The sequence below is a fragment of the Lagopus leucura genome, unplaced genomic scaffold, assembly GCF_019238085.1.
Source record: "Lagopus leucura isolate 7727_CA_CO unplaced genomic scaffold, USGS_WTPT01 Super-Scaffold_100159, whole genome shotgun sequence".
Lineage (NCBI taxonomy): Eukaryota > Metazoa > Chordata > Aves > Galliformes > Phasianidae > Lagopus > Lagopus leucura.
In genome coordinates, this window is record NW_024962335.1 from 28,134,180 (window position 1) to 28,155,845 (window position 21,666).

The following is a 21,666-nucleotide window of genomic DNA, read 5'->3' on the forward strand; positions in this document are numbered from 1 at the left end:
TCTAATGCTTAAATATGAAGGCTTAAAGTTACACAAATCCAGGCGGAATGAAGCAACGAAATTCAGTTTCTGAATATTTGTGTATCTTCAAATTTTAATGAAGATGAAGAGTTTTTCTTTCCTCTTATATCTGGAATAAAAATCTAGATCAAATCAAGGATCTGATGTTCCCTGAGCTTTGAATTTTTGGTTGAAGACAGCCTTTCAGTCCTGGAAAGCAAACCACCAGCTTGTTCTAAACTTTCAACTATCCTGACACTGCTGTGATACAGGGGACAAGAATCTCTTACCAGCAGTTTCTTCCTGGTGTGGGTTCTTCATATTACCAGCTCTCCATCATATGTTTTTGCTTATGCTTTATTCTCTGCATTTATTTTGTGTGTGTATGTGTTTTGTTTTGCTTGACAAATACGCTACTTTAAAGAAACTATTTCATTATCTTTAATTGAGGTCATGTTCTACTTTCATCATATCTGTGTTTATATTATTACAAGACTTTCAATGTTCTCTGCTCTAAGTGTTAATCATTTTGGTTCATACATAAACAAATTTTTTTGACTTTGTCTAACTCTTTAAACAGTGCCGTCTTAAAAGTCCTCATCAGTGGCATGGAAGAAAAAGGCGGGGATCAATCAATGCCAAGCTTTCTTTAATAAAAACTAAGTGCAGGAGGTAGTTCTAGGTTCTGTGATGTCTCTGCGTAATATGGAATCTCCTGACTCTTTTAAAGATACTGTCTACCTAAAGTGAAGTGAAAATAAGTGCCACACTTATTTTTCAGTGTTGTTGTTACTCTTTCTTGCCCTAGCTGTCTTTGTGCTAGAACTATGCACAGCCTTGACGCAACTGAGAGTGATGCCTGCTAATTTGTAATGACAGAATGCTAACTGGAAGATCTTGTAGTCAAACACTCATTTCTTCTCTGGATTATGCAGCTGCAAATCAGGAATGAAGACGATGCAGTTCTTGGTTTAAACTGGAAAAGCAGAGAATAGGAGCTTATCCAGAGAATTCTGAATTTATGTCTGCAGACAGGATAAAGAGTAAAATTCCTCACTGAGTACCAAAGCGAAGATCCTAACAGTTATCTTCTTCACATTTAACACAACAGTGTATTATTACCTGTATCTCCCAGATATTTTTCAGTCTCCTAAGGAATAAACTGCTCCACTGTGGTAGAGTCTTAAATTATGATCAGCTCAAGATGCAACATAGGATTTCTAAGCCCTCTGACTAAATTTTTAATACATTTGAATTCTAGTGAGGATTTCAGAATGTTCTTTAAAATAATAGAAGTAAAATTATTATGAAGACCAAACGGTGAAGCAATATCATTTTGTAAATACATATAAATATCAGAAACTTGTTTCTTTTTTCTCTCATATGAGAAGCAAGCTTCTGTGATCTCTGATTAATTTACCATTAGCCTGAACACACAGTGAAAGTGAATGAAGGGGCAATTTGGAATGACATTTATCAGCTCTGGAACTGTCGGCTTGTATTATTTCCACGAGGCCTTATACTTCTTGGCTCCAGAGAAGCTGTGCTGACTTGAATGAAGAAGAGCATTCTTACTACCAAGAATAGTTACAGCACAGAGACAGCTTCATCACTGGGTGCCTGTGGTGGAGAAAATGCTTCCCCCATTTCTAACTAGCAAGACTTTGTCTTCACACCAGGGTGTAAGAGTGGAACAGAAGAACTGAGGAAGGAGAGTGGGAATGAGACAAGGGAAGGAAATAAACTTTATAGGAACAGGATAGCCCGGGGATTTAGTAAAGGATGAGTCTGAAAAAGATGTTTTAGTGCAAGGATGCAGATGAGAATCCAAGCTGACTTGGTAGTGAGAGCCCTTGCCATCCATGACTTTGTTGGAACCGAAGTGCTGCTCTCAGCCAGATTTTCTGTGGCCAGAGAGTGTGCTGCAGCTTTTACTACCATATCTGAAACTAATCAGCCCCTTTTGTTGACACTTGCAATAGAGGTTGGGAATTGAGTATACATGGAAAATAGCGCCTCTTGAATTGACCTAGAACAAATCTGTAGGCAAGTTTTCATTGCTTCTAATACTGTCTTCTAAACATACGACTTTGCTCTTCAGATCACTGTTTTTTTGGTTCACTGGTTTGCTTGAACTTAGGCTTTTATGCAACTGTCTCATTTCTGGCTTTGTTGTTGCACTGTTGTGGGGTTTTTTAAATTGAAATCAATGGAACAGCAGAGCAAGTCTACTTTGATTTAACGTATGTTAATCTATTTTATTCTAATACACATGAACTTGTACTTCTGTAAGGGAATGATTACCATCTTAGAGTGTAAAATATTGACTGATCTAGGCAACATTTTAAATCCAGTGGCGGAAGATTAACAGAAATAGTCAAACATAACAAAAGCGTCTAGCTCAGAACTTGCTTCTTTAAGGTAATTGAAAAGTTGTATCACAGTACTTGGCAAAATGGTCTTGTGTTTGGAGTCATACATCTACATCATGTGTGTACATCTACTTGCTTGTGTGGCAGCTAAGTATGAAATTCCTACTTTACTGCGGCATACCACCTTCTGTAGAAAAGATTCAGTTCTATATGACAATAGTTACAGATACCTTAGCAGCAGCAGTAAAACCCTCAAACCTTATGAGCCTAATTCTAGTCAGCGTTGAATTGCTGTAACTCAGGAATAATTCTTTTAACAGGAAATGTACTTAGAACATAAGGAGATAAGAATCAACTTATCCAGTGCCTGGAGCTGAAAGTGTGTTGTAGCACTTCTTCAGCTAAGGGGTGGTTTTCCTAGGTCACGTGGGCAGAGGAAAGCTAGACTAATACATGATGGTTGGATCTAATACTACATACATTAATTCTGGCTAGTTAAAGACACTTAAAATCATTTCTAAAGTATCCCCTTTTCTGAAAAAACTATTTATCTCTTGCCTGTTGTTTTTTTCCCTTCCTATTACATATTATGATCAAATAAAAACATATGCCTTTGGATTTTAACATGTTTTGCAGCAGTGTCTGTTACTACGTGTAATCAAGCTAGGTTTAGGAATGATTCCAATTATCCTGCAAAAAATGTCACCTAAAATTTCTATTTTTGCATTGTAATGATTAATGAAATCTTGAAGCCCTGCTAAGAAAATAGGAGAAAATCTAGGGGCTTAAACAAAACTGTCCAGGTTATTATTTCAAATCTTGTTGGAAGAAATGGCAGGATCTTCTTGCTCTCTTGTTGTAGTGAAAAAGAAGTGTATGTTTCCTGTGATATTTTTGTACCTGAAATTCTAAGCCTAGGAAGTTCAGAGGAGCGCATATGTTGGAAAACAAAAAACAAAAAAACAACACCAAAACCACCAAAATAACAACAACAAAGTCCAATAAGTCGAACAGATTTGCCTAGTTTGGATTGTAGTGGTTGAATTTTAAGTGAGAATTCTCTTCATCCACGTCAAATTTACAACAAAATAATAATAAAGTCTGACTGTAAAAATAATCTTTGTCTTCACTGTGGAAGCATATGTCTTGTTAATGTGAATAATTTCTTCAGGGACAATTCCTACATGAAAAGTGCAAATGGAGAGTGTTCTCTGATTATATCATGCTCATTTTCCAGTCCATCAGTCATTTCAGTTCCGAGCAGGAATGACAAGGTGGTATCACATTTGATCTTAATACATATCGTACAACCTTACCGGTTTCGGGGTTTATATGAGCTGAAAAAAACCTGTTTTTGCTTAGATGGTGGTATGCCAACAGCAGTTTATTGATAACATTCTTTTATTTTCTGCTTATCGTAGGATGAAGTGGCCCAGCCTCTGAACCTTTCAGCCAAACCCAAGACATCTGATGGCAAGTCTCCCACGTCACCCACCTCTCCTCATATGCCAACTCTGAGAATAAATAGTGGGGCCAGTTCACTAAAATCCTCTGTGCCAGCAACATTAGCTAGTCCTTCAGCCAGAGCTAACACAATAGGTAAGATCACTTTCACTTGACCCTCCTCATAACAGTTAATAGGTGCTATTCAAAACTGGGCATTTATCAGACAGTGGTGTATGAGATGTCAGAGACTGAACATAACACTGCATGTATTGATGTCAATAAACAAACTGTCATGGACTTACTGTTTCAGAAAGAGTATGTTAACTTTTACAGACTCATAGAACAAAGGCCTGTGTTATTTCAGATACTGCTTTATCAATAACAGTCAATAAATGCTGTTTGTTTAACTTCATGCACTAAAAATAGACACCTGTCTAATGGCAGGCATTGAAGATACAAGGTGTTCTACTTTGTCAGCTAAAAAAAAAAGCAGATGATGAATCACTTTTTTTTTAAAAATCCCTTTAAGTTAAAAATCTACATATGCAAATATATATTTGCAAAAAATCACATTTAGTGTTTAGTTCACTAAAAAGCTGTATAGAGTATTATCTTAGTCTCATTAGCAACGCAATTGCTAGGTTCATTCAAAAAAACACAAGGTTGGTGTTGTATCTTTAGAACAGTCTTAACTGACTGCTTTTAACATTGTGGCAGAAAATAATGTGAATTTTTCCTCCTGTCAAAATTAGCTCTTTGCCTAAGGACCATCTAGATAAGAATGGTCACATTGGTGATGTAAATTTGCAAGTCCAGTGTGTCAAAGGGACTTCTCTTTGTGTGTGTGTGAGTAATATATGTAAGCACCTTATTCTTCAGCCTTCTAACTAAAACATTATATTCCAAGAAGTGATTTAATGTAACGTGAACTAAGATCTCAGTGTATAAATCAAGCTGTGTTTAGGCAGTTGAGGAAGATTGTTGTAGCTTAATTCATAGAGATGTGAAACATCTCTGGTTGACCATTTTCAGAGATGGCACAGAGAACAAAAGGAAACATAGGCCAGACCAATCAGAAGCAAATCCTGTGATATCTCAGCACTGTGTATTGAAATCATTTTGCATCTCAATGGGTTTCTCCCAAGAACCCTGTAGCCTGTATTCTACCTCAGTAGATACCAGGAAGACGCATACTTACATCCAGTGTTCAAAACATATGTAGCTCCCGCTGTATTATCCTTCCACTCTGCATACACAATTTGTGCTGATGTTGATGAGGGTTACAAATATCAGACAGTAAATATGCTTCTATATTCTATAGGAAAGAAGACAACTTTATTTAGTATGACAAGTTACAACTGTGTAAATATTTCATAAGTATCCCACTGTTAATTATTAACGCATATATTATTCTTATTAGCCTTTTACTGTTTAATGTTGTTAGTTAATAATGTATTTCATCTTTAATTTGGTTGACCCTACTGATCTCCATGTACAATGCCCCAAATTTCAGTTTTTTCACTTTGGATTTTTTGTCCTAAGTAGAGTGATATGGTATCATGCATATAACCTGCCTCTCAGTGGCAGGACATCTCTTGTTCTCTCTTTTCCAATCTTTTTTCCGTACACACCTGATATTTTTCGTAGGTCTGAGACCCCTGCAATTTACTTCTTTTAACAAAATACGGATTTTGAAATGCTGTACCTATAATGAGTGATAATGTAATTGGATAAAAGCTGTGAGGATGAATGGAGCTTTAAAGGTCATTCTTGTAAGAAGAATTAATGTGTTATACCATTAATAAACCATGGAAAACTGTGGAGCAAAAGATAACATACTTAAGTTATTGTTAATGACATAGAGTTCACTGCTGTATATCTCCTAGCTACAAATATAGAAAGTGACTTTTTGAGGTTGCTGAGCAGTATAACTTTGCATACTGTATATATAAGATAAGCAGTCTTTAACTGTGGTGCAGGAGCTGGACAGCACAGCCTACAACTAACACAGATCTATCATGGGGAACTACAAGAGGAAAGAGCTTGTGAACATTTTACAGGTCATTTCATGCTAACTGCTAGGCTAGGTACAACCAAAGGTATAAAGCTCATGACCATATTGAAATCATTTGGTGACATTAGAAAAAGCATACACAACATTTCAGGTCTCCCTCCACTAGGAGTCTCCACCCAAAAAAAAACCAACAAAACCAACCAGAAAAAAACAACCAAACAAAACTTGATAACATTTTAACAAAGGAACTAAGAGAGACTAGTATACTTTTTTATCTTGTGAGATAGGTTTTTCCTGGGAAGGTCTTTGGGAAGCATGCAGTCATTTGCCAGAGAGTTACTTCCTCCATTTGAATGATCAGGGCTGTCAATGAAAGAAACAAGCTGTTTGATGTAGATGTGCATGGCTCACCTTGCTGAGATGTAGCTGAGCTGCCACCTTTCACTGCACCAGCAGTGCACAGGCTGCATCTTGGGCACATAAACTTACAGCTTCCTTACAGCTTCCTGAGAGTATGGCTACACTTGGGCATACAGCTACATAATCCTTTTCTAGAGCTCTCCTTATAGTGTATAAATTATGCTACAGACTGAGCAGTCACAAATGTCATGGCTTCATGTATGACTCTAAATCCAAGCATTTCTTTTTGGGAATAGGCATATGTCCGTGTACTAAAAACAGAAACAACTTCTCTCTGCCCTTTGCCTTTATCTTCAACATCTCTATGTTAGTTTGGCAATCCTTGCAACTAAATGCATTTTACGTAATGCAGTTCCCCTCTCTGTCAATAATTCACCACCTACCCTAAACAACAATAATTTACATTCAACTCGCTTCTATATTAATCATTTCCCTGCACACCAGCATCTTGGCAGCTACTGAAAAACATAAGGAGTGCTTGCTTTTATTCACTGTCATGTGCCAAACTGTCTCAAAGATAGCAGTATTCAGGAAAAGCCAAATAGTCTGGAGGAGGGCATGAATTCCAGTTCCTAGGCAAATTCAGCTTTTACAGATTGAAAGTATTATACCTAGCCCAATCAAGAGCACAAGCAGAAGCAATACTACTGTTTGTTTGTTTGTTTGCTTCCTTTCTAATTTATTCTGACTACACACAAGCTTCATCAGTAACAGATGCAAAGAGGGGAAGAAACCAAGCAAGTTCTTAAAATGGAGGTGAAAAAAAAAATCAACCAGTAGCGCTGTGTTGGTGCAGGCTGCATGCTTTCTTACGGTGGGAAAGATGGAATTGCTGGAATTCTTTTGGCTTGGAATTGCTGACCAGGAACAGCTGATAAAAGCAGTGTGAATTGAGTTATTTCATATAAAACTCTCAAGATTTGGGTTAGTTAGCCAATGCTACCTGTTAGTACAATTAGCAACAGTCAAACTGCACAGAAACTTTTTTTCCAGTTCTTGCCCAGAAGACCAGTCCCATTGTGTCTGTAATCTAAAACACCAACAATCAAACCCAAAACCAAAATGAAATCCTCCTAGCAGTGCAGCACTGAACTAATCTGACATCAGCTTCTTCCCCTGAAATGTTATAAGCAGCAAGACAATGTCCTACGTTTTTTGGCAATCAGTGGATCAGATAGAAGAGTCTAGCAATACAACAAGGATGTGTAATCTGACATGATTAGACAAGGCTCTTTAGGAACAGAACATTCATAATTGAGACAAAGAAAGAGTATTAATAACACTTTCCTAACACGGCAGTTAGCCATTTTATATTTCCTTTCTTTAATCTTAGTGTTTTTCAACAAATCATGGGATTTAATAGCGTGTTTTGGCAGATTAGAGGATTTATGGCCCAGATGTTTTTTGTTCTAAAAATGGATTAGGGTGTAAAGTTTGCTGGAATCCATGGAACATGTTGAGGCAAGCCGGTCATTTTGTGTGTGATTAGTGCCTGCCTTCTGTCTCACAGTCCCTCCATCTGTCACAATTCACCAATGGATCTGGTTAGATTTAGCCTCATGTCACAAACAGAAGTCCCTTTTCTGGGCAATTTCATATTACAGATTCATTTTATGCCATTTTTATGCCCTAGTTAAAAGACAGAAAAAAGTGTGTGTGCGTATGCGTATATATGGAGAGGGGGAGGGAGATGGCTAGATATTAGCCTCTCCTTTAATGCTGGAAAAATAGACTGGAGCTTGGAGTCTCCCATCAGTATTCTATCCTGCAAATCACATGCAGATCATAATAAGTATAATCTACAGTACGCCAAAGAAAAAAAAAATGACAAAGTGTCACATTTAAAATGAAATAGTATTAGCTGTGCCGGTGATGCCTGTAACATTTTAAAAGGAAATAATTCCACGACTACGAAGGCTAAGCCCCAGGCTGCGAATTTGCAGCAAAACAGTGGACATTTGACCTGCTATTAGGGGCATGAATGGGAGTGGGCATGCAGGCCCGTGTGGCTGTGGGTTCTTGTGCAGTGCTGAGTGACAGGTGGTGGTAGGGAGCAGGCAGGGGATGAGGCTTCTCTTCCCAGCCATTATGTGTGTCATATCTATAGCAAACCACCGCCACCTGTGGTTTATTTTAATGTATTCACAAGTTTTAAGACAGGGAAGAATAAAACGGTCTATTTTTCAGAGTTTGGGATTGCTGGCATGATCAAAGCTTCCCTTAACTCCTATCCGGTTACATCCTGCGGCATGCAAACCATGGGGCTAACCAGTATTGAAGCTAATGGGATCAAATGTCGGGACAATGATTCTGGCACTGATGTTCCTCATGCTTTATATCCAGGTGGCTCTACCTAACAGTAATAGAATTACAAAGCATAGGCAGGCAGGTTTATGGACAGTGCCTTTTAACTGTTTCTCATGAATAATAAAAAAATATTGATGAATACTTTACCGATGAAAGCTAAAGTATTTTCTTGTAACTTTCTTTTTTTAAGATATCCTTTCTTCTATCACGTCGTCAGGTTATTTAAATGACCATGATGCTGTTACCAAGGCAATCCAGGAGGCTCGGCAGATGAAGGAGCAACTTCGGAGGGAACAACAGGTGCTGGACGGGAAGGTGGCTGTTGTGAATAGTCTGGGTCTCAATAACTGCAGGACAGAAAAGGTCAGTGGCTGTGAGTGCTTCTGCAAATCCCCAGAGGTTGCATGTGCTTCTACTTACATAGTCCCTTCCTCCTTTTTTTCCTCTTTTTATTTGCTGTATTTTCTTCCCATTTTTTAAACAAAATAGTTGCCGCTTTCAAAATAGTGAAAGGCAAAATGAAAAACACAGCCAAAAGCTGACATGAGAGAAAGACCTGGAGAGACATGGGGGAGAGGGAGGAGGCAGCAGAGATGAGAACTTTGGAGGCCACTAATTCTCTGATCCAGACTGTCAGCATGCATTATGAGAAGGTGATCTAGGAAATCTCTGGGCCTAAGTGGAAATCTTGCTTTATGGAAATGCTTACATGTGTTTGTGAGATGAGCTGGATTTGAAAATATTCAAGCTTCTTTAGGAGCATAAGCTTTGCTGATAGTCAGGCTCAGCTTCTGGGTATTTAGCCTTGTGAAGTTATCATATATGATATTTTGTGACCATTGCAATGTAGCACTGTCATGTCACGTTAGGTGACTTAACAGAATTGAAAACATGGAGAATTGACAACATGAACTGCACCAAATATTTTTGGTGAAATGTAGAAGCAGCGGAATGTATGGGCCTGTGAAGTTGTGCTGTAACAACACAGCAGCAAAGTGAATACCTGTAGAAAACACGTATATGCTCTAACTGTGGAGTATGCTGAAGAGTTTGTGATTTCCTGCTTTTCTCTGGAAGCACTTGATATCCTTGCATGCACTGCCCTGGCTTATGGAGGGTAAATAAATCAGCAAGTCCTTGCTGCCACATCTGTAAGTTGTCCTTACAGTTCTGCCACATGAGATTTACATGCAGCTCAGCACCTACATGTCTCTCAAAATCATATGCATAGGAACACTTTTTCCTTAGTTTCTCCTCTTTCCCCTGTAGTGTTTTCTGAGATGGCACAGCCTTTATTGTTCTATAGAGCTAAAATTACTGTTGCTGCATTTAGTACAAACTGAATTTTACTGAGACCTCTGCTAGTGGCTTTTCACTATAAGGCCTTGTGTGAGACACACAGAAAAAAAAGAATTCCTTAAAATCATCAGCTATTTAGCAGAAACCTGAAAGTCAGTCACCCTGGGAAGCTTGTGAGTCAAACAATATTGTCCAGAATTAGCAGATAGCTAATTTGGATAGCTTTTCATTTTCCGTGGATTTAGATTGAGTTCAATCAATAAGCTTTGAGAATCAAGAAGTCTGGGTAATGAATTTTAAATGTACACGTGTATCTCTCACTACAGTACTTTTTTCAGCAGTCTGTGCTGGATTTAAGTGATGTAGAAATGGCTCCAATTTTATGCACTTTCTGGAGAGGAAGGGGAAGGAAAAAAGAGGTCAGTGTAATAGGTATCCTGGGGTAACTACGGTCTCTCTTAGAAGAGTAAGAGCATTGGTATGGGGAGAGAAAGAAAGAGAGGGATGGAGCATGTTTATGGCATTTCACGTAGAGGAGTACCAGAAGGAGAAAGGGAAAAGCAGAGTGTCAGATATAAGAAGAGGTGATCACAAGCACAAAGGAATTTATATTCAAATATTTAAGCATTCTTGAAAGGATGCTCGGAGCAGAAATTTCTTTTCTCTGCTCCCCATGTAGAAATGACTTTAACACTCAGCCAGATGCTAATGCAAAGTGACTCAAGCTATTCCTTGCAAGCATAGCTAAATTGCCGTTATTTGTTAAGCGCATTGAATTCAGCTGTGGATACAGCAGTTGGTTGCATTCAGAAAGCATCTGTACCCTTTTTTTTTTTTTTTTTCCTTCTTTTTTTTAATCCTCCAAAGCAGAGACAACTCTACCTATCTCCCCCCTCTCCTCCCTTGTGCTGGCTGGGAATTGTCAAGTGACAACCGACCAAATCCTTTTGGACAGGAAGCCTTCATCCTGAGTTCTATATACTTGCAAAGCAGGCCTTGTGGTTGGATCAGGAAGCCCATTAAAAGCACTTTGATGGTATGGAAATTCATCTTCATGAAGCACCCAGGCCCCTAAGCAGCATGCTGTTTAGCTGTGGTTACAGATCAGTCATTCACATCGGAGGGCAGTAATTGTGCTGACGGCTTGTTCGGCAATGGAAGTACATAAAATAATCCCAGGCCCTCCACCATGGCATTGCGAGTTAATCTTCTTTAATACAGATCAGCTGTTGTTCTAACACATGACTTTATGCTGGCTCTAGTGACTCTGCACAGCCTTTTGATTAAGTAACAGGAGTGGAACCATCTGCATTCACTTTATTCTGTTACTTTCCTATTGTTGGGATTCTTCTTACCCTTCTGTTTTCACTTCTCACCCTCAACCGGGTTGAAGTTTATTTTCCTCTCTAATGTGTGCCTCCTGGTGGGCTTGTGGAAGGCAAGGAGGAGTTCCTTTACATGGTAGCAGGAAGAAAAAAATGTCTGCTCAATTGAAGGATTTTTTAAAGCAACTGTAGGATTTGGTTTATTTTATATAATAAATGCCCAAACTTTCTCAGGGCCATGCAAATGTATTTTATTTTATTTTATTTTATTTTATGTTATTTTATTTTATGTTATTTTATTTTATTTTATTTTATGCAGAGACAGGAAATGACAGAACCAAATTTGAGATTTCCTTGGGTTGACGCAATAAGCACTAGTTAAGTTGCACTGGACTTGTTATAGGGTCTCCTGAACTTTCTCTTGCATTTGATGCAACAGAAGGAAAGAGGGCATGAAGTTTAGGAACCTGTTCTCCTTTCCTCTTAATGCTCTAGGCCATCTACTAACCATCCAGCTATGAAATTCAGGTCCATACCCCAGCTTCTCTGAAGTTTTTGGCTGTTTGTCCTCAGATTTGAGTTGAAGTTTTCTGTCTTGGTAAAAGCAGGATTTGTTTCCATTTTGCATCAAATTTGATACTGTTTGTTGTTGTTGTTTGTTTACTTATGAGGAAAAGAAAAAGAGTTGGGAAAGTGGGTAGCAACAAATAGAAATGCTGCGTTGTTACCACTGAGGGTTTCCCTTCACAAGCCCAGGACAGCCCCTGAGCTTCTGCAATGTTGTGTGCCCTTTGTTCCCTTGTTTACAAGTGAGATTTTGGAGTGAGGGGCTGAATTGAAGAGGTTCAGCTAAGACACCTGTGTGTACATAGACATACTTGTACTTTGAAATGTATACCTATAGTTCTGTGCAGTTCTTCCTCCTTCAGAGTGATCTCAATCTTTAACACTGGCCCGGGCTATTCCAAATATTCTTTGCTTTGCTGCAGTGGCTAATGTAGCTTTGGAGACTTATGGTTCTTTGAGACCTCTGGCATTTTTGTTGTATTAATTGCTATTGCAGCCTACCACTGAAGGTAGGTCCTTTATAGCTCAGGAGATGCAAGTTATACTGTTGGTAGGGATTTATCTTTCAGGACTGGAAATCACCTTTGGGATTCTGTTAAAACTCCCAAGGCTTTTCTCCACACATGTCCATGACCTGTTATCTCACTTCCATTCCCAGGTGGGTTGATCCTCACAGACAAGCGGACCTGCTAGCTGAAAGGCAATAGTCAGACAGGAATTCTGTAGAACTGGAGAGGCGCTGTATAAAAGCTGTCATAAATGAGGAAAGATTTTTAAAGAATGGCTAGGATGATTTGGGTGAGTCACTTTATGGGCATCCAACTTGGACCATCTTGAGGGATTTGATTTTCAGAGGATTATAGTAAAAACCATGAACATCATGATGAACATGGATTTTAGTAAAACCTATTTTAATTGCAAATGCAATAAAGCATATTTTTACTTTACTTTTCTTGGAAACATTTCTGTGTATAAATGAGAAGTGTGTGTATATGTTTTTCTGGTTTCTTGGAAACCCAGGAGCATAGTTTTATTTGTAATTGTCATCTCCGGTTAATTATAGCTTGATAGGTACTATACATAAACAGTGATACCTTTTATACATGCAACTGAGAGCGTAGATTGTCATGTAGTGCAAACACCACAATGGGCGGCATCAGAAAGTGGACTCTGCTATGTTTGCTCTGCCCCCAAACTGACTGCTCCTTTGCAAACAAGACATACACAAACACACGGAGCCAGCATCTGTGTGCATGCATGCAAACCTACAGCGTGCTCTTGCACAGATACACAGCACAAACATGTCTAGGGCTTGCCAATGATTTTCAGACTGTAGCCAGAGTTTCAAACATCCATGTGTGCACTCGGGTAACTGAAAAAGGAGGGGACACATAAGCAGGTTTTTGAGCTCTCTGTGTTCACTGGTAAACACACAGTGCTGGAGCTTGCTGCAGAAGGTTGGGGCAGCTGGCACTGCTGTGTAAGTACACGTAGCCACGCAAGCATGTTGAACATGCATGAGCACTCATAGCATGCTCTGAGAACATTCACATATGTAAACATCCCATGCTCAAACGTGGCTTAACACGCGGTACAAATTTTCTCAGTTGCTGTGAGGAGTGTGCCCTTCTGAAAGGCTCTGAAATGTACTTGTCTGCTGGGCTGTAGCTAAAGAGCTATTTGTAACAATATTTATTCCTGTTTTGTAAGCAAGAGCCTATATATTACCCATGGTTGTGGACCATCAGGTTCAAGATGCCTTCCCTCCCATTCAGTCCTTCCACTCCTATCCCCAGCTCTCCCTCCTTCCCCTTAAGAGAGTGCCAAACATGAAATGACAGTGACCAATGTTGACTTAATGTGGATGTTTAATAATGAAAAAAGTGTGTCAGTTCCAGCGTTAGTTACAAATGGCAGTAAGTATATCGGGTGGCAGCCCTGTAATAATTTTACATCCATCATTCCTTTCTGATGCCTCGCTGGCTGCCTGATGGATGGGGAGAGCAGAGTTAACTCTTAAGAAACTGCTGTGATCTGCTGAGCTGAAATGAATTCTGTCCCTGCTACCCCCTCGGGGAGGAGGGGGATATTAAGAATCTCAAACCCGCAGATCCTGCTGTCTTTGAGAAATAAAACACTACAGCTCACTTTACTGAGGGCATAAGAAGAAGCTTTTTTAACACATGGGATTTAAATTTCTCTTGCAGTAAAGGATTTTCTTTCAATAATGGATTTATTTTCTTATGCCCCTAATGGTTAAATTTGAACCAGAAAGTTGATAAAAAGATGGAGTGGAGAAGGACAGGAAGGAGGAAAAAAGGAAAGGATTGGTAAAACTGAGCATGACCCAAAGCTTGCTGCAAACACAGGGAGCCTGTGGCTCAGACTGGAGTAAGTTGAAATGACTGTAACTGGAGAAAATGGGACTTGGTGTGAGCTGGGCTCCCTAGACAGAAGAAGCACCCTGGAAGTAAGTCCAGAGGTGCAGTACAAACATCATAAAGCAAATCTCTCTGTTAAAGTTAAAACCTGCCCATTTTCATAATCTGTGCAGAATTTATTGGCAAAATACTTTGACATTTCCAGTGACTAGCAGAGGCTGTCTTACCCACAAACATTACATACACGCAGACTTAGCCCTGCACGTTCTGCAGACTGCTAATATATATGTCCTGTAATTTGTAGCTGCTCTATTCCTTGCTGGCCTATAAAACACTAGGAAAGATGATCATTGTGATGTTTTTGTTCTTCTCTCTCAGTGTGAGAAAAGAATCTTCTGTTCGGATAGTTATTATGCAGTATGGAAACTAGTGAATATATCCTGTGGACAATGGGCCAGCACAGGCTCTAAATCACCTTATAGCACAAAGATTAACATATCCCAACAACTGTATGTTCACTTCTTATCCCCCTTTTCCCTACTGTCTTCCTAATTTTATCTTACTGAGTTCCTTTGCCAACAGAAATTCTTGTATGCGTTTTGCAGTCCTCTTTGTTAATGCTATCAACACAGAGCAGACAGTTTTCGAAAAGCATGACAACAAGGCAAGCAGGTATTATGTCATCACCCATCCATCACCCTGTATGTCAGCCTTTCAGTAAGTCCAATCAGCAGTCTCAACAGGATCGCTCGTATCAGGGGAGTCCTCTATTCAACAGGGCTACTGTATCCATTGTAATGTCTCCTAAAACTTTTCTCAAATTTAATTAAAGACATACGTCAAGCTTTCATGCTGCAAAAATCAAAACTGCTTTTGCACAGCCTTGGTAACTAAGCATTAAGCATTTTTATTTAGTTCAACTGAAAGTTTATATAGATTTTTTCTTTTCCTTGTTCCCCGCCATCACTTTTTTTGCCATTTGCTTTGTGGAGCTTGTGTATATTTATATTTACAGCCTCTGCATTTAATGGCCACATGCCTTATTTTCACAGATGGCCAGTGGAAGATTTCCCCTCCCCCTTTTCTTTTAGTAAAGCCTGCTTTTGGTTTTGCTACTTTTGTCACAGTGCCACTACTCTCAGTTAGCAAGTGCCTACGCATGAGAGGGAGAGATTCTGCAATGAGGATTTTTTTTTAATTCCCGCAAGGATTTTAGCTCTTTATTTTAAATGCCTTTTCTTTTCCCTGATTGACCATCATTTACTTCATGTTCAGATGTGTTTCTCAAAGGAAAATTAAGTGTGCATGTGTGTGTTTAGAACATCATTAATGGTGGAAATACATGGGCAGGGTTAGCTAATAAAAATTGAAAAATGCAGAGGGAAGGACAAATGCTGCCCACAGATGTGTGTGTGAGGTCAGGGAGAAGGTCATCTGGAGGCAAGAAGAAAACCATGGATTCTTGCAGTTGTCAAAATCTGAATGGGAACTTCAGTCTTCATTCGCCCCAAAGAGCAAAGACAGGAAGTATTCTCATGCTGGTGTAGATAGATGAGGACTGCAGCTGTTTATACCTTAGTGGAAATTTTATTAAGACCAACAAAGATGGATCAACTTCCTTCTGAAAAAGAATCATACAATTGATTTGAGTTCCTTGTATTCGTTTTGAGGTTTTTGAGCTTTTCAGGTTAAGTTCTAAACTTTGCCCTGCAGCCGCAAGAGCTAGTTACTTCTTGAAATGTTGTTATTATGTTTGCATAGTCACATGCCCCTAGTAGGTTGGGTTTTAAGCACTTACATACATGGGCACCAGCATCAGTACAGTACCTCCCTCCGGTGTAACAGAGGTTGGACCATTCAGTGAACCATGTTTCCCAAGGCCCCTTGGAGGCCAGCCTGTCCTGTTCTGTCCATCATAGCCTGCAGGTCCTCAACCCATTGACAAACCCATTTGTCTTTGGGGTGCTGAACTTTGCCTTGGGCAGTATTGATGCTAATGCTAGGGAGGAGACAAACTAATAAGCCTTAACTCCTGGCTAGCAAAATGTGGCAGTTTCTTTCTTAGGAGATGACCTAGGTACTATGTCAATGTTTTCATTACGACTACAAGAAATGTAACTAAAGGTACAGTAGCCTTCATGATTTTAATACCTTCTAGGGAGAAATGGAAGAGAATGGTATGCATGTCTGTAAGGCTACTGCACTGTTGACCTGCCTGTTGTTTAATACTATTTCAGGAAAGTAGAGACTGTTGTTGCTTTCTCTTTACATGTGTGCAGACACTCTTTCTAAGGATACCCTGCATGAATTGCGATTTTCATCTAGCTTTGTTTTTGCTCTACAACCTCTGTTCCCCAGTTAGCCCTCCAATGCCAGCTATAACAGCTCTGTCTGACCTGCTGTGAAATCTGTCATTGGAGTTTACATGGCACATTTCACGCAGAGATCTCAAAACTCTTCACAATGGCAGGAATATATCATGATCGCTATCCTGCTCAGTTTTGTGCAGAACAACTGAACAATGCAGGCAAACTTAACAGAGCAGAAGCGCAGCGCAGAAAGCAGTCTAGATGAGAAACTGGGTCATACAACTCTTAACCTATTTGCAGTCAGTGGATTACAGCTGGATTTAGTTGAGGTCAGTGCCTATATCTGCACTATAAAAACTTTTGTAGGAAGGAGGCAGCATCATTCTGCTTTGCTTTTGCTTTCCTTTTGTTTCTTCCTTAAAGAAACTGACTGATCCAACCTTACCTGCATTTTCATTTAAAAGTCCTGGCTTACACTATCTCTCAGAACTCATGACCAAAGTGAAGGAGGACCTCAGTGTCCTAATTTCCTGTAGAACTGCTACTTTCCATAAATTTGTTTCCAAGTCAAATACAGTATTTTGCCAAGGAAGTCATTCTTCCTAGAATAAAGAATTTGAAACATATAGCTTAGGGAACTGACCCTTAGAGGCTGCCAATTTATTGAGAATTTTTCCCCTTTTATTTAATTGGACTCTGTCTTACTTCCAGAGCTTTGAAAGGTACTGACTAAGAACCTCTTAGAAAGCAAAGACCCACAACCAACAGAGTATGACAAAGAAAATGGCTATTACAAATTTTAGTGAATTCTCCCAGTGGTTCAGTGTATGTTCCTGAGAAGACTGGTTAAGTGCTTGGGCCTGTTCAATCTCTCAGATGCTTTTTTTCCTATAGTGCCTAATAGCTTACCTATTCATTGAGTCCATATAGTACTTCATATATATTACAAATTAGATACAGTGATTTTCAGGCAGTATTGGACCAATCTGTGAATATCTGTCCTAAAGCAAATATGTTGTTCCTTTACCAAATATTGTAATTCCAGTTAAGACTTAATGTAAAATTCTGAAACAAGTACAATAGAAACAATAAAATCAGAAGGAGCTACAAATAAGGAAAGATATTTTATTTTCTGTCTTCTAATGCTGTTTTTAGATTCTGTGGGTGGATTATTCTGTGAAAGAGAGATTTCAGATAAGCAAGACTGCAAGAGCTGAGGGGGTGGTGAATGCATTGTTTCTTCATACTCAACTTTGATGCAACAACAACAACAACAAAATCTCCCAAATGATGAATTGCCATGACATTATAAATAATCTTTCATCTTCTTTGGTGGTCCACAGAGTTTATATAATTGGAAGGCTAAACCCTTTCTTTGTTGTTTCTTCCCTTTTCATTAGTACAGTAGAAGACTATAAAATTGTGCAGCCAGAAGGGGTTTAACAATTACTGAGTCAACATTTGAAAGTCTCACTCTATTTTATCATTTCATGCATGTGCTTTTTATGAGTTTTACAGCCCTGCAAGCGTTACTTAAGCAAGGTCTATTGTAATGGTGGATCTGTCACTGCTCATATTTTATTTCACTTTCCCTTGTAACATGTGCCATCAGCAAGAATCACAGTTCCACACACGCAAAGAAATGAGAAGCTTGAGGTTACAAGTTTTAGATAAGATTCAGGAGTGCAGTTCCTAAACCACCAGTCTTACTGTAGAACTTCTGAAAATTCATTTAATATGTGACTTAGTTTCTCATCTGGTAAAAAGGGATAATAACACCACTTTTCTTTGTGAAATTATGTGGCTAAATTCACTGATGAGTGCAGCACAATTGGGCAACGTGATCTATTACACCTTAATCTAAGCAGAAGATCCCTCCAAAAAAGTCAGAACTTCTTTTACGGCAATTACAGGTATAACATGACCTGGATTGTAACTTGAAATAGGACATAAGCAATGTGCACAGTATTCATTTTGAAGATGCATGGCATTAATATGCAGGAGCAGAGCCTGAACTGCAAATAATTCATCTTGTGCAGACTTCTGGGCACACCTCGCAAGTTTTTCCCTCTCTCTGTCACCCGTAATGCCTACCTTCCTCCAGTTTTCCGTATTTTTTAGACAGTGGATGAAGATTTTATAACACAGACTATTCTGATGTTTATTATTGCAAGATGCAGAGGAATTGCACAAAAAGATTAGTTCTGCAAAGTTTTCATTCATGTCAGATGTAGGATAACACTCTTCACCTTTTAAGGGAGCTAAGAAAAATGCCATAATGTTGAATGTATAATACCTGGCACCACCAGTGTGTCTGATATTTAAAAATATTTTTATGTAGTAAACAGAAGTGAACTTTCATTGCCTGATCATAGTCTAGCAGTTTATCTGCTCAGTACTTTAAGATTTTGTGCAAGGTTTGTGTCTGAGTGATTGGTATTTACTGGAGCTTGCTCAGAGAAGCACATTCACTCGTGCCACCAGACCTGCTCACAATCTAAGATAAAAACTAGCGTATTAAAACTCAGACTATTTGAAAATACCACCTCTAGAGTTTAAGTTTTATTATTTTTATTACTTCCTCAGTGCAGGATGTTGAATATCTGAGCAAGCTGCACTTGGGGCAGGGGAAATGGGACAGTAAAAAGGACAATACTGAGCAGCTGCCTGGTTTTTTTCACTTGTTGGCACCAAAGAGAGCAAAGATACCAGCCACTCTGTCCATCAGTGTGTTTCTAATTCTTAGGTGCAAGAATTAAGGAGCAAGTTTCTCCTTGCAGTCCACATTTTTTTAGACTGGTCCTTCAGGTCACTTGGAAAAAGAAAGGCAAGAATATGAAAAGATGTGCCTGAGCACTACTCCTCTGCTGTTCTACACAGGCTCTATCTCTGCAGGCATCAAACTTAAAGGGAAAATATTCATATCAGAGGAAATGGGGGTAGGGCTAGGGGAGCAGAAGACTGAAGAGTGGACTGCTTCAGTAAAACTGCTAACCTTGAATTACGCAATTGGAAAAACAGCTCTTGCCAAAATGCAATTCTAACTGAGTTCAGAGGGCTGTCAGTGGTTTCCAAATACCCCAGCCAAAAGGATGTCTCCAAGAGGGGAGGAAAGGTTCACTGCCATATGCCCAGCATTCAAAGCAGTGTGGAGGAACCGCGAGTCCTTGAGGAGTGGAGGTGTGTCCAGGGTCTCAGGTGTACCCTTTGGGTTGTAACCCAGATCCAATGCAAAACAGAGGCAGTGAGGTCAGAGGGCATCGGGCAGATGTGTCAGTATGTCTTCATTTCTCAGGCCTTCCAGTATTTTACTTCACGTTTGTGTAGTAGCAGGAGGAGTTCTGGCAAAGATTATCAAGCTGCTCTACATATGTTTTGACTCTTCTTGTTTTATGTTTCTTCCATGGAGGAGGCTGCAACCAAGTTCTTGTCATTTTTAGATCAATGTATTGTTAAACTATGACAGCTATCCCTGACAGAGAGCCAACTAACTTTTGCAGCTGACCACAAAACTGACTCTGACTTGCAGTGCTTAGTCATTTTTTATATATATAATTTTTTTTTCCTACATGACACATTCCATGTGTGTATATGTTTGTTTTTCTTTTTATTCTTATTATCCTTTTAAACATAACTAGAACATTGCTAGGAGCAGAACTACAGATCTGTCTTCTCTATCAGATTACTTTCTTTGGTTAATGACGTTTTAGAAACTTCTCATTGCATTGTGACTATTGATGAAAACTGTCTGGTTATGCTTTCAACCATTGGGCTATTGTGGGATTGCTCTCTGCAGTATTATCTTCTCTGTTTTGCGTGTTAGCGTTTTAGATAATTCAGACAACTAGACTCTTGCTGCCTCTACAGACTCCCTCCTACGGTCCCAGCAGAAATTAGGTTAGTTTGTCTCAACATCTGCCTGAGTTCTTCACTGAGGTTAAAGAGGAAAAAAGATGTTCATAAGATATCTAGTCACTCTTCTGGGGCCAGATACAAAATTCGGAAATTTAGAAGGGGAAGAAATACTTTATCTTGAACAAGGCATCCCCATATTTCTTCGCCTGCAAAAGCAGAAGCATTTCTTACTGTTTGTTTCCCTTGCTTAATGCAGTGTAATTTTTAGCAGGTCTCACAAGGAAGTGTTGCAGCACTCCCCTGGGTTTGGACCAGCCTTGCCTTTTCTTCCCAGCATGATTGTGTCTAAGGCTGCATTTGATGCCACTCATGCAATAATCATGGGGTGAATTGCAATCAATACCTTTGAAGTGTGGGACGAACCTGAAGAGTAGGGATTATCATTGGTTATTTCCCTGCAGCTTTTAAAACCTGCAAGCACGTAGACTTTCACCAGCTGAACTCTCTTTTCCCCATTGCATCCTACGCATGGCAGAGCAAACATCTGTGGGGCTTGAGACAATGATAAACAAGTTTAAGGCAGAGTCCAGTAAAATGCTTTGTCAAAACTCTTTTATTAACATGTGCTGCCAAAACCAACATGCCTGTATCCCACCTGTTATCTCTGGATGGTACCGCAGCTTCGTTACTGTTTACACAGCTATTCCCAGCATAGCAGAGTGGTGGCAGTTGTAAGGACATGTAATTTGATATCAGTTCCAGGTAGTGATGATAAATATGTGTGCTTTCTATATGAATTTGAAAATCCTTGTGTATCTCTGTCTGAAGTTATTATGTTCTCTGAGACGAGACCGTGCCAGAATTGCCAACAGGTTGCCATTTTATTTGTGACCTGTGCATCTTTTGTTACTTTGGAGCTTCCATGAATACTTCCTCCATGAAATGGAAGGCTCTGTAGAAAAGTGGTGAGATGCTTCTATCAAACTGGAAGTAGTAACCTATCAACTGAGCACTTGGAAACAAAATAACATGGGAATGTCACTTGGCCCCTTTCAGATATTTTGTAATTTTAAAAGTGCTTTTATATGTTGGGATTGGGCAAAATCAAGTGCAGTGTATTTTATAGGAAGAGCATAGGCCAGGAAATGAGCACACTACTCACATTAGCTGGGCTTTTGCATCCTTACAGAGCATCACTGCTGTCTTTCTGTTCTTCTGATGTTGTTGCAGAGGTTTAGAAAAGAGCAGGCCTTATATTTATCTTTGCTTGATTTTTTTGTTTTTTGAACTTCAACCTTTTTAAACATTAACGCAGAAGAGTGCAGCTAGCTGTTTCAGCGTCCTCCATTTCAAGAGCAACATCATGCAGAA

At 39.2% G+C, this 21,666-nt stretch overlaps 1 protein-coding gene across 10 annotated transcripts in view; it reads left to right on the plus strand.

The window, feature by feature from the left end:
- SOX5 (SRY-box transcription factor 5) overlaps positions 1-21,666 on the plus strand; it is a 479,987-nt gene that overhangs the window by 444,350 nt on the left and 13,971 nt on the right. For 7 of the 10 annotated variants that reach the window (XM_042890060.1, XM_042890061.1, XM_042890055.1 and 4 more), the window contains 2 exons: positions 3,794-3,971; positions 8,750-8,922. In XM_042890060.1, coding sequence (XP_042745994.1) covers positions 3,794-3,971; positions 8,750-8,922 — 351 coding nt within the window. The remainder of the gene's footprint in view (positions 1-3,793; positions 3,972-8,749; positions 8,923-21,666) is intronic. The other 3 variants (XM_042890058.1, XM_042890059.1, XM_042890065.1) reach the window with 1 other exon arrangement.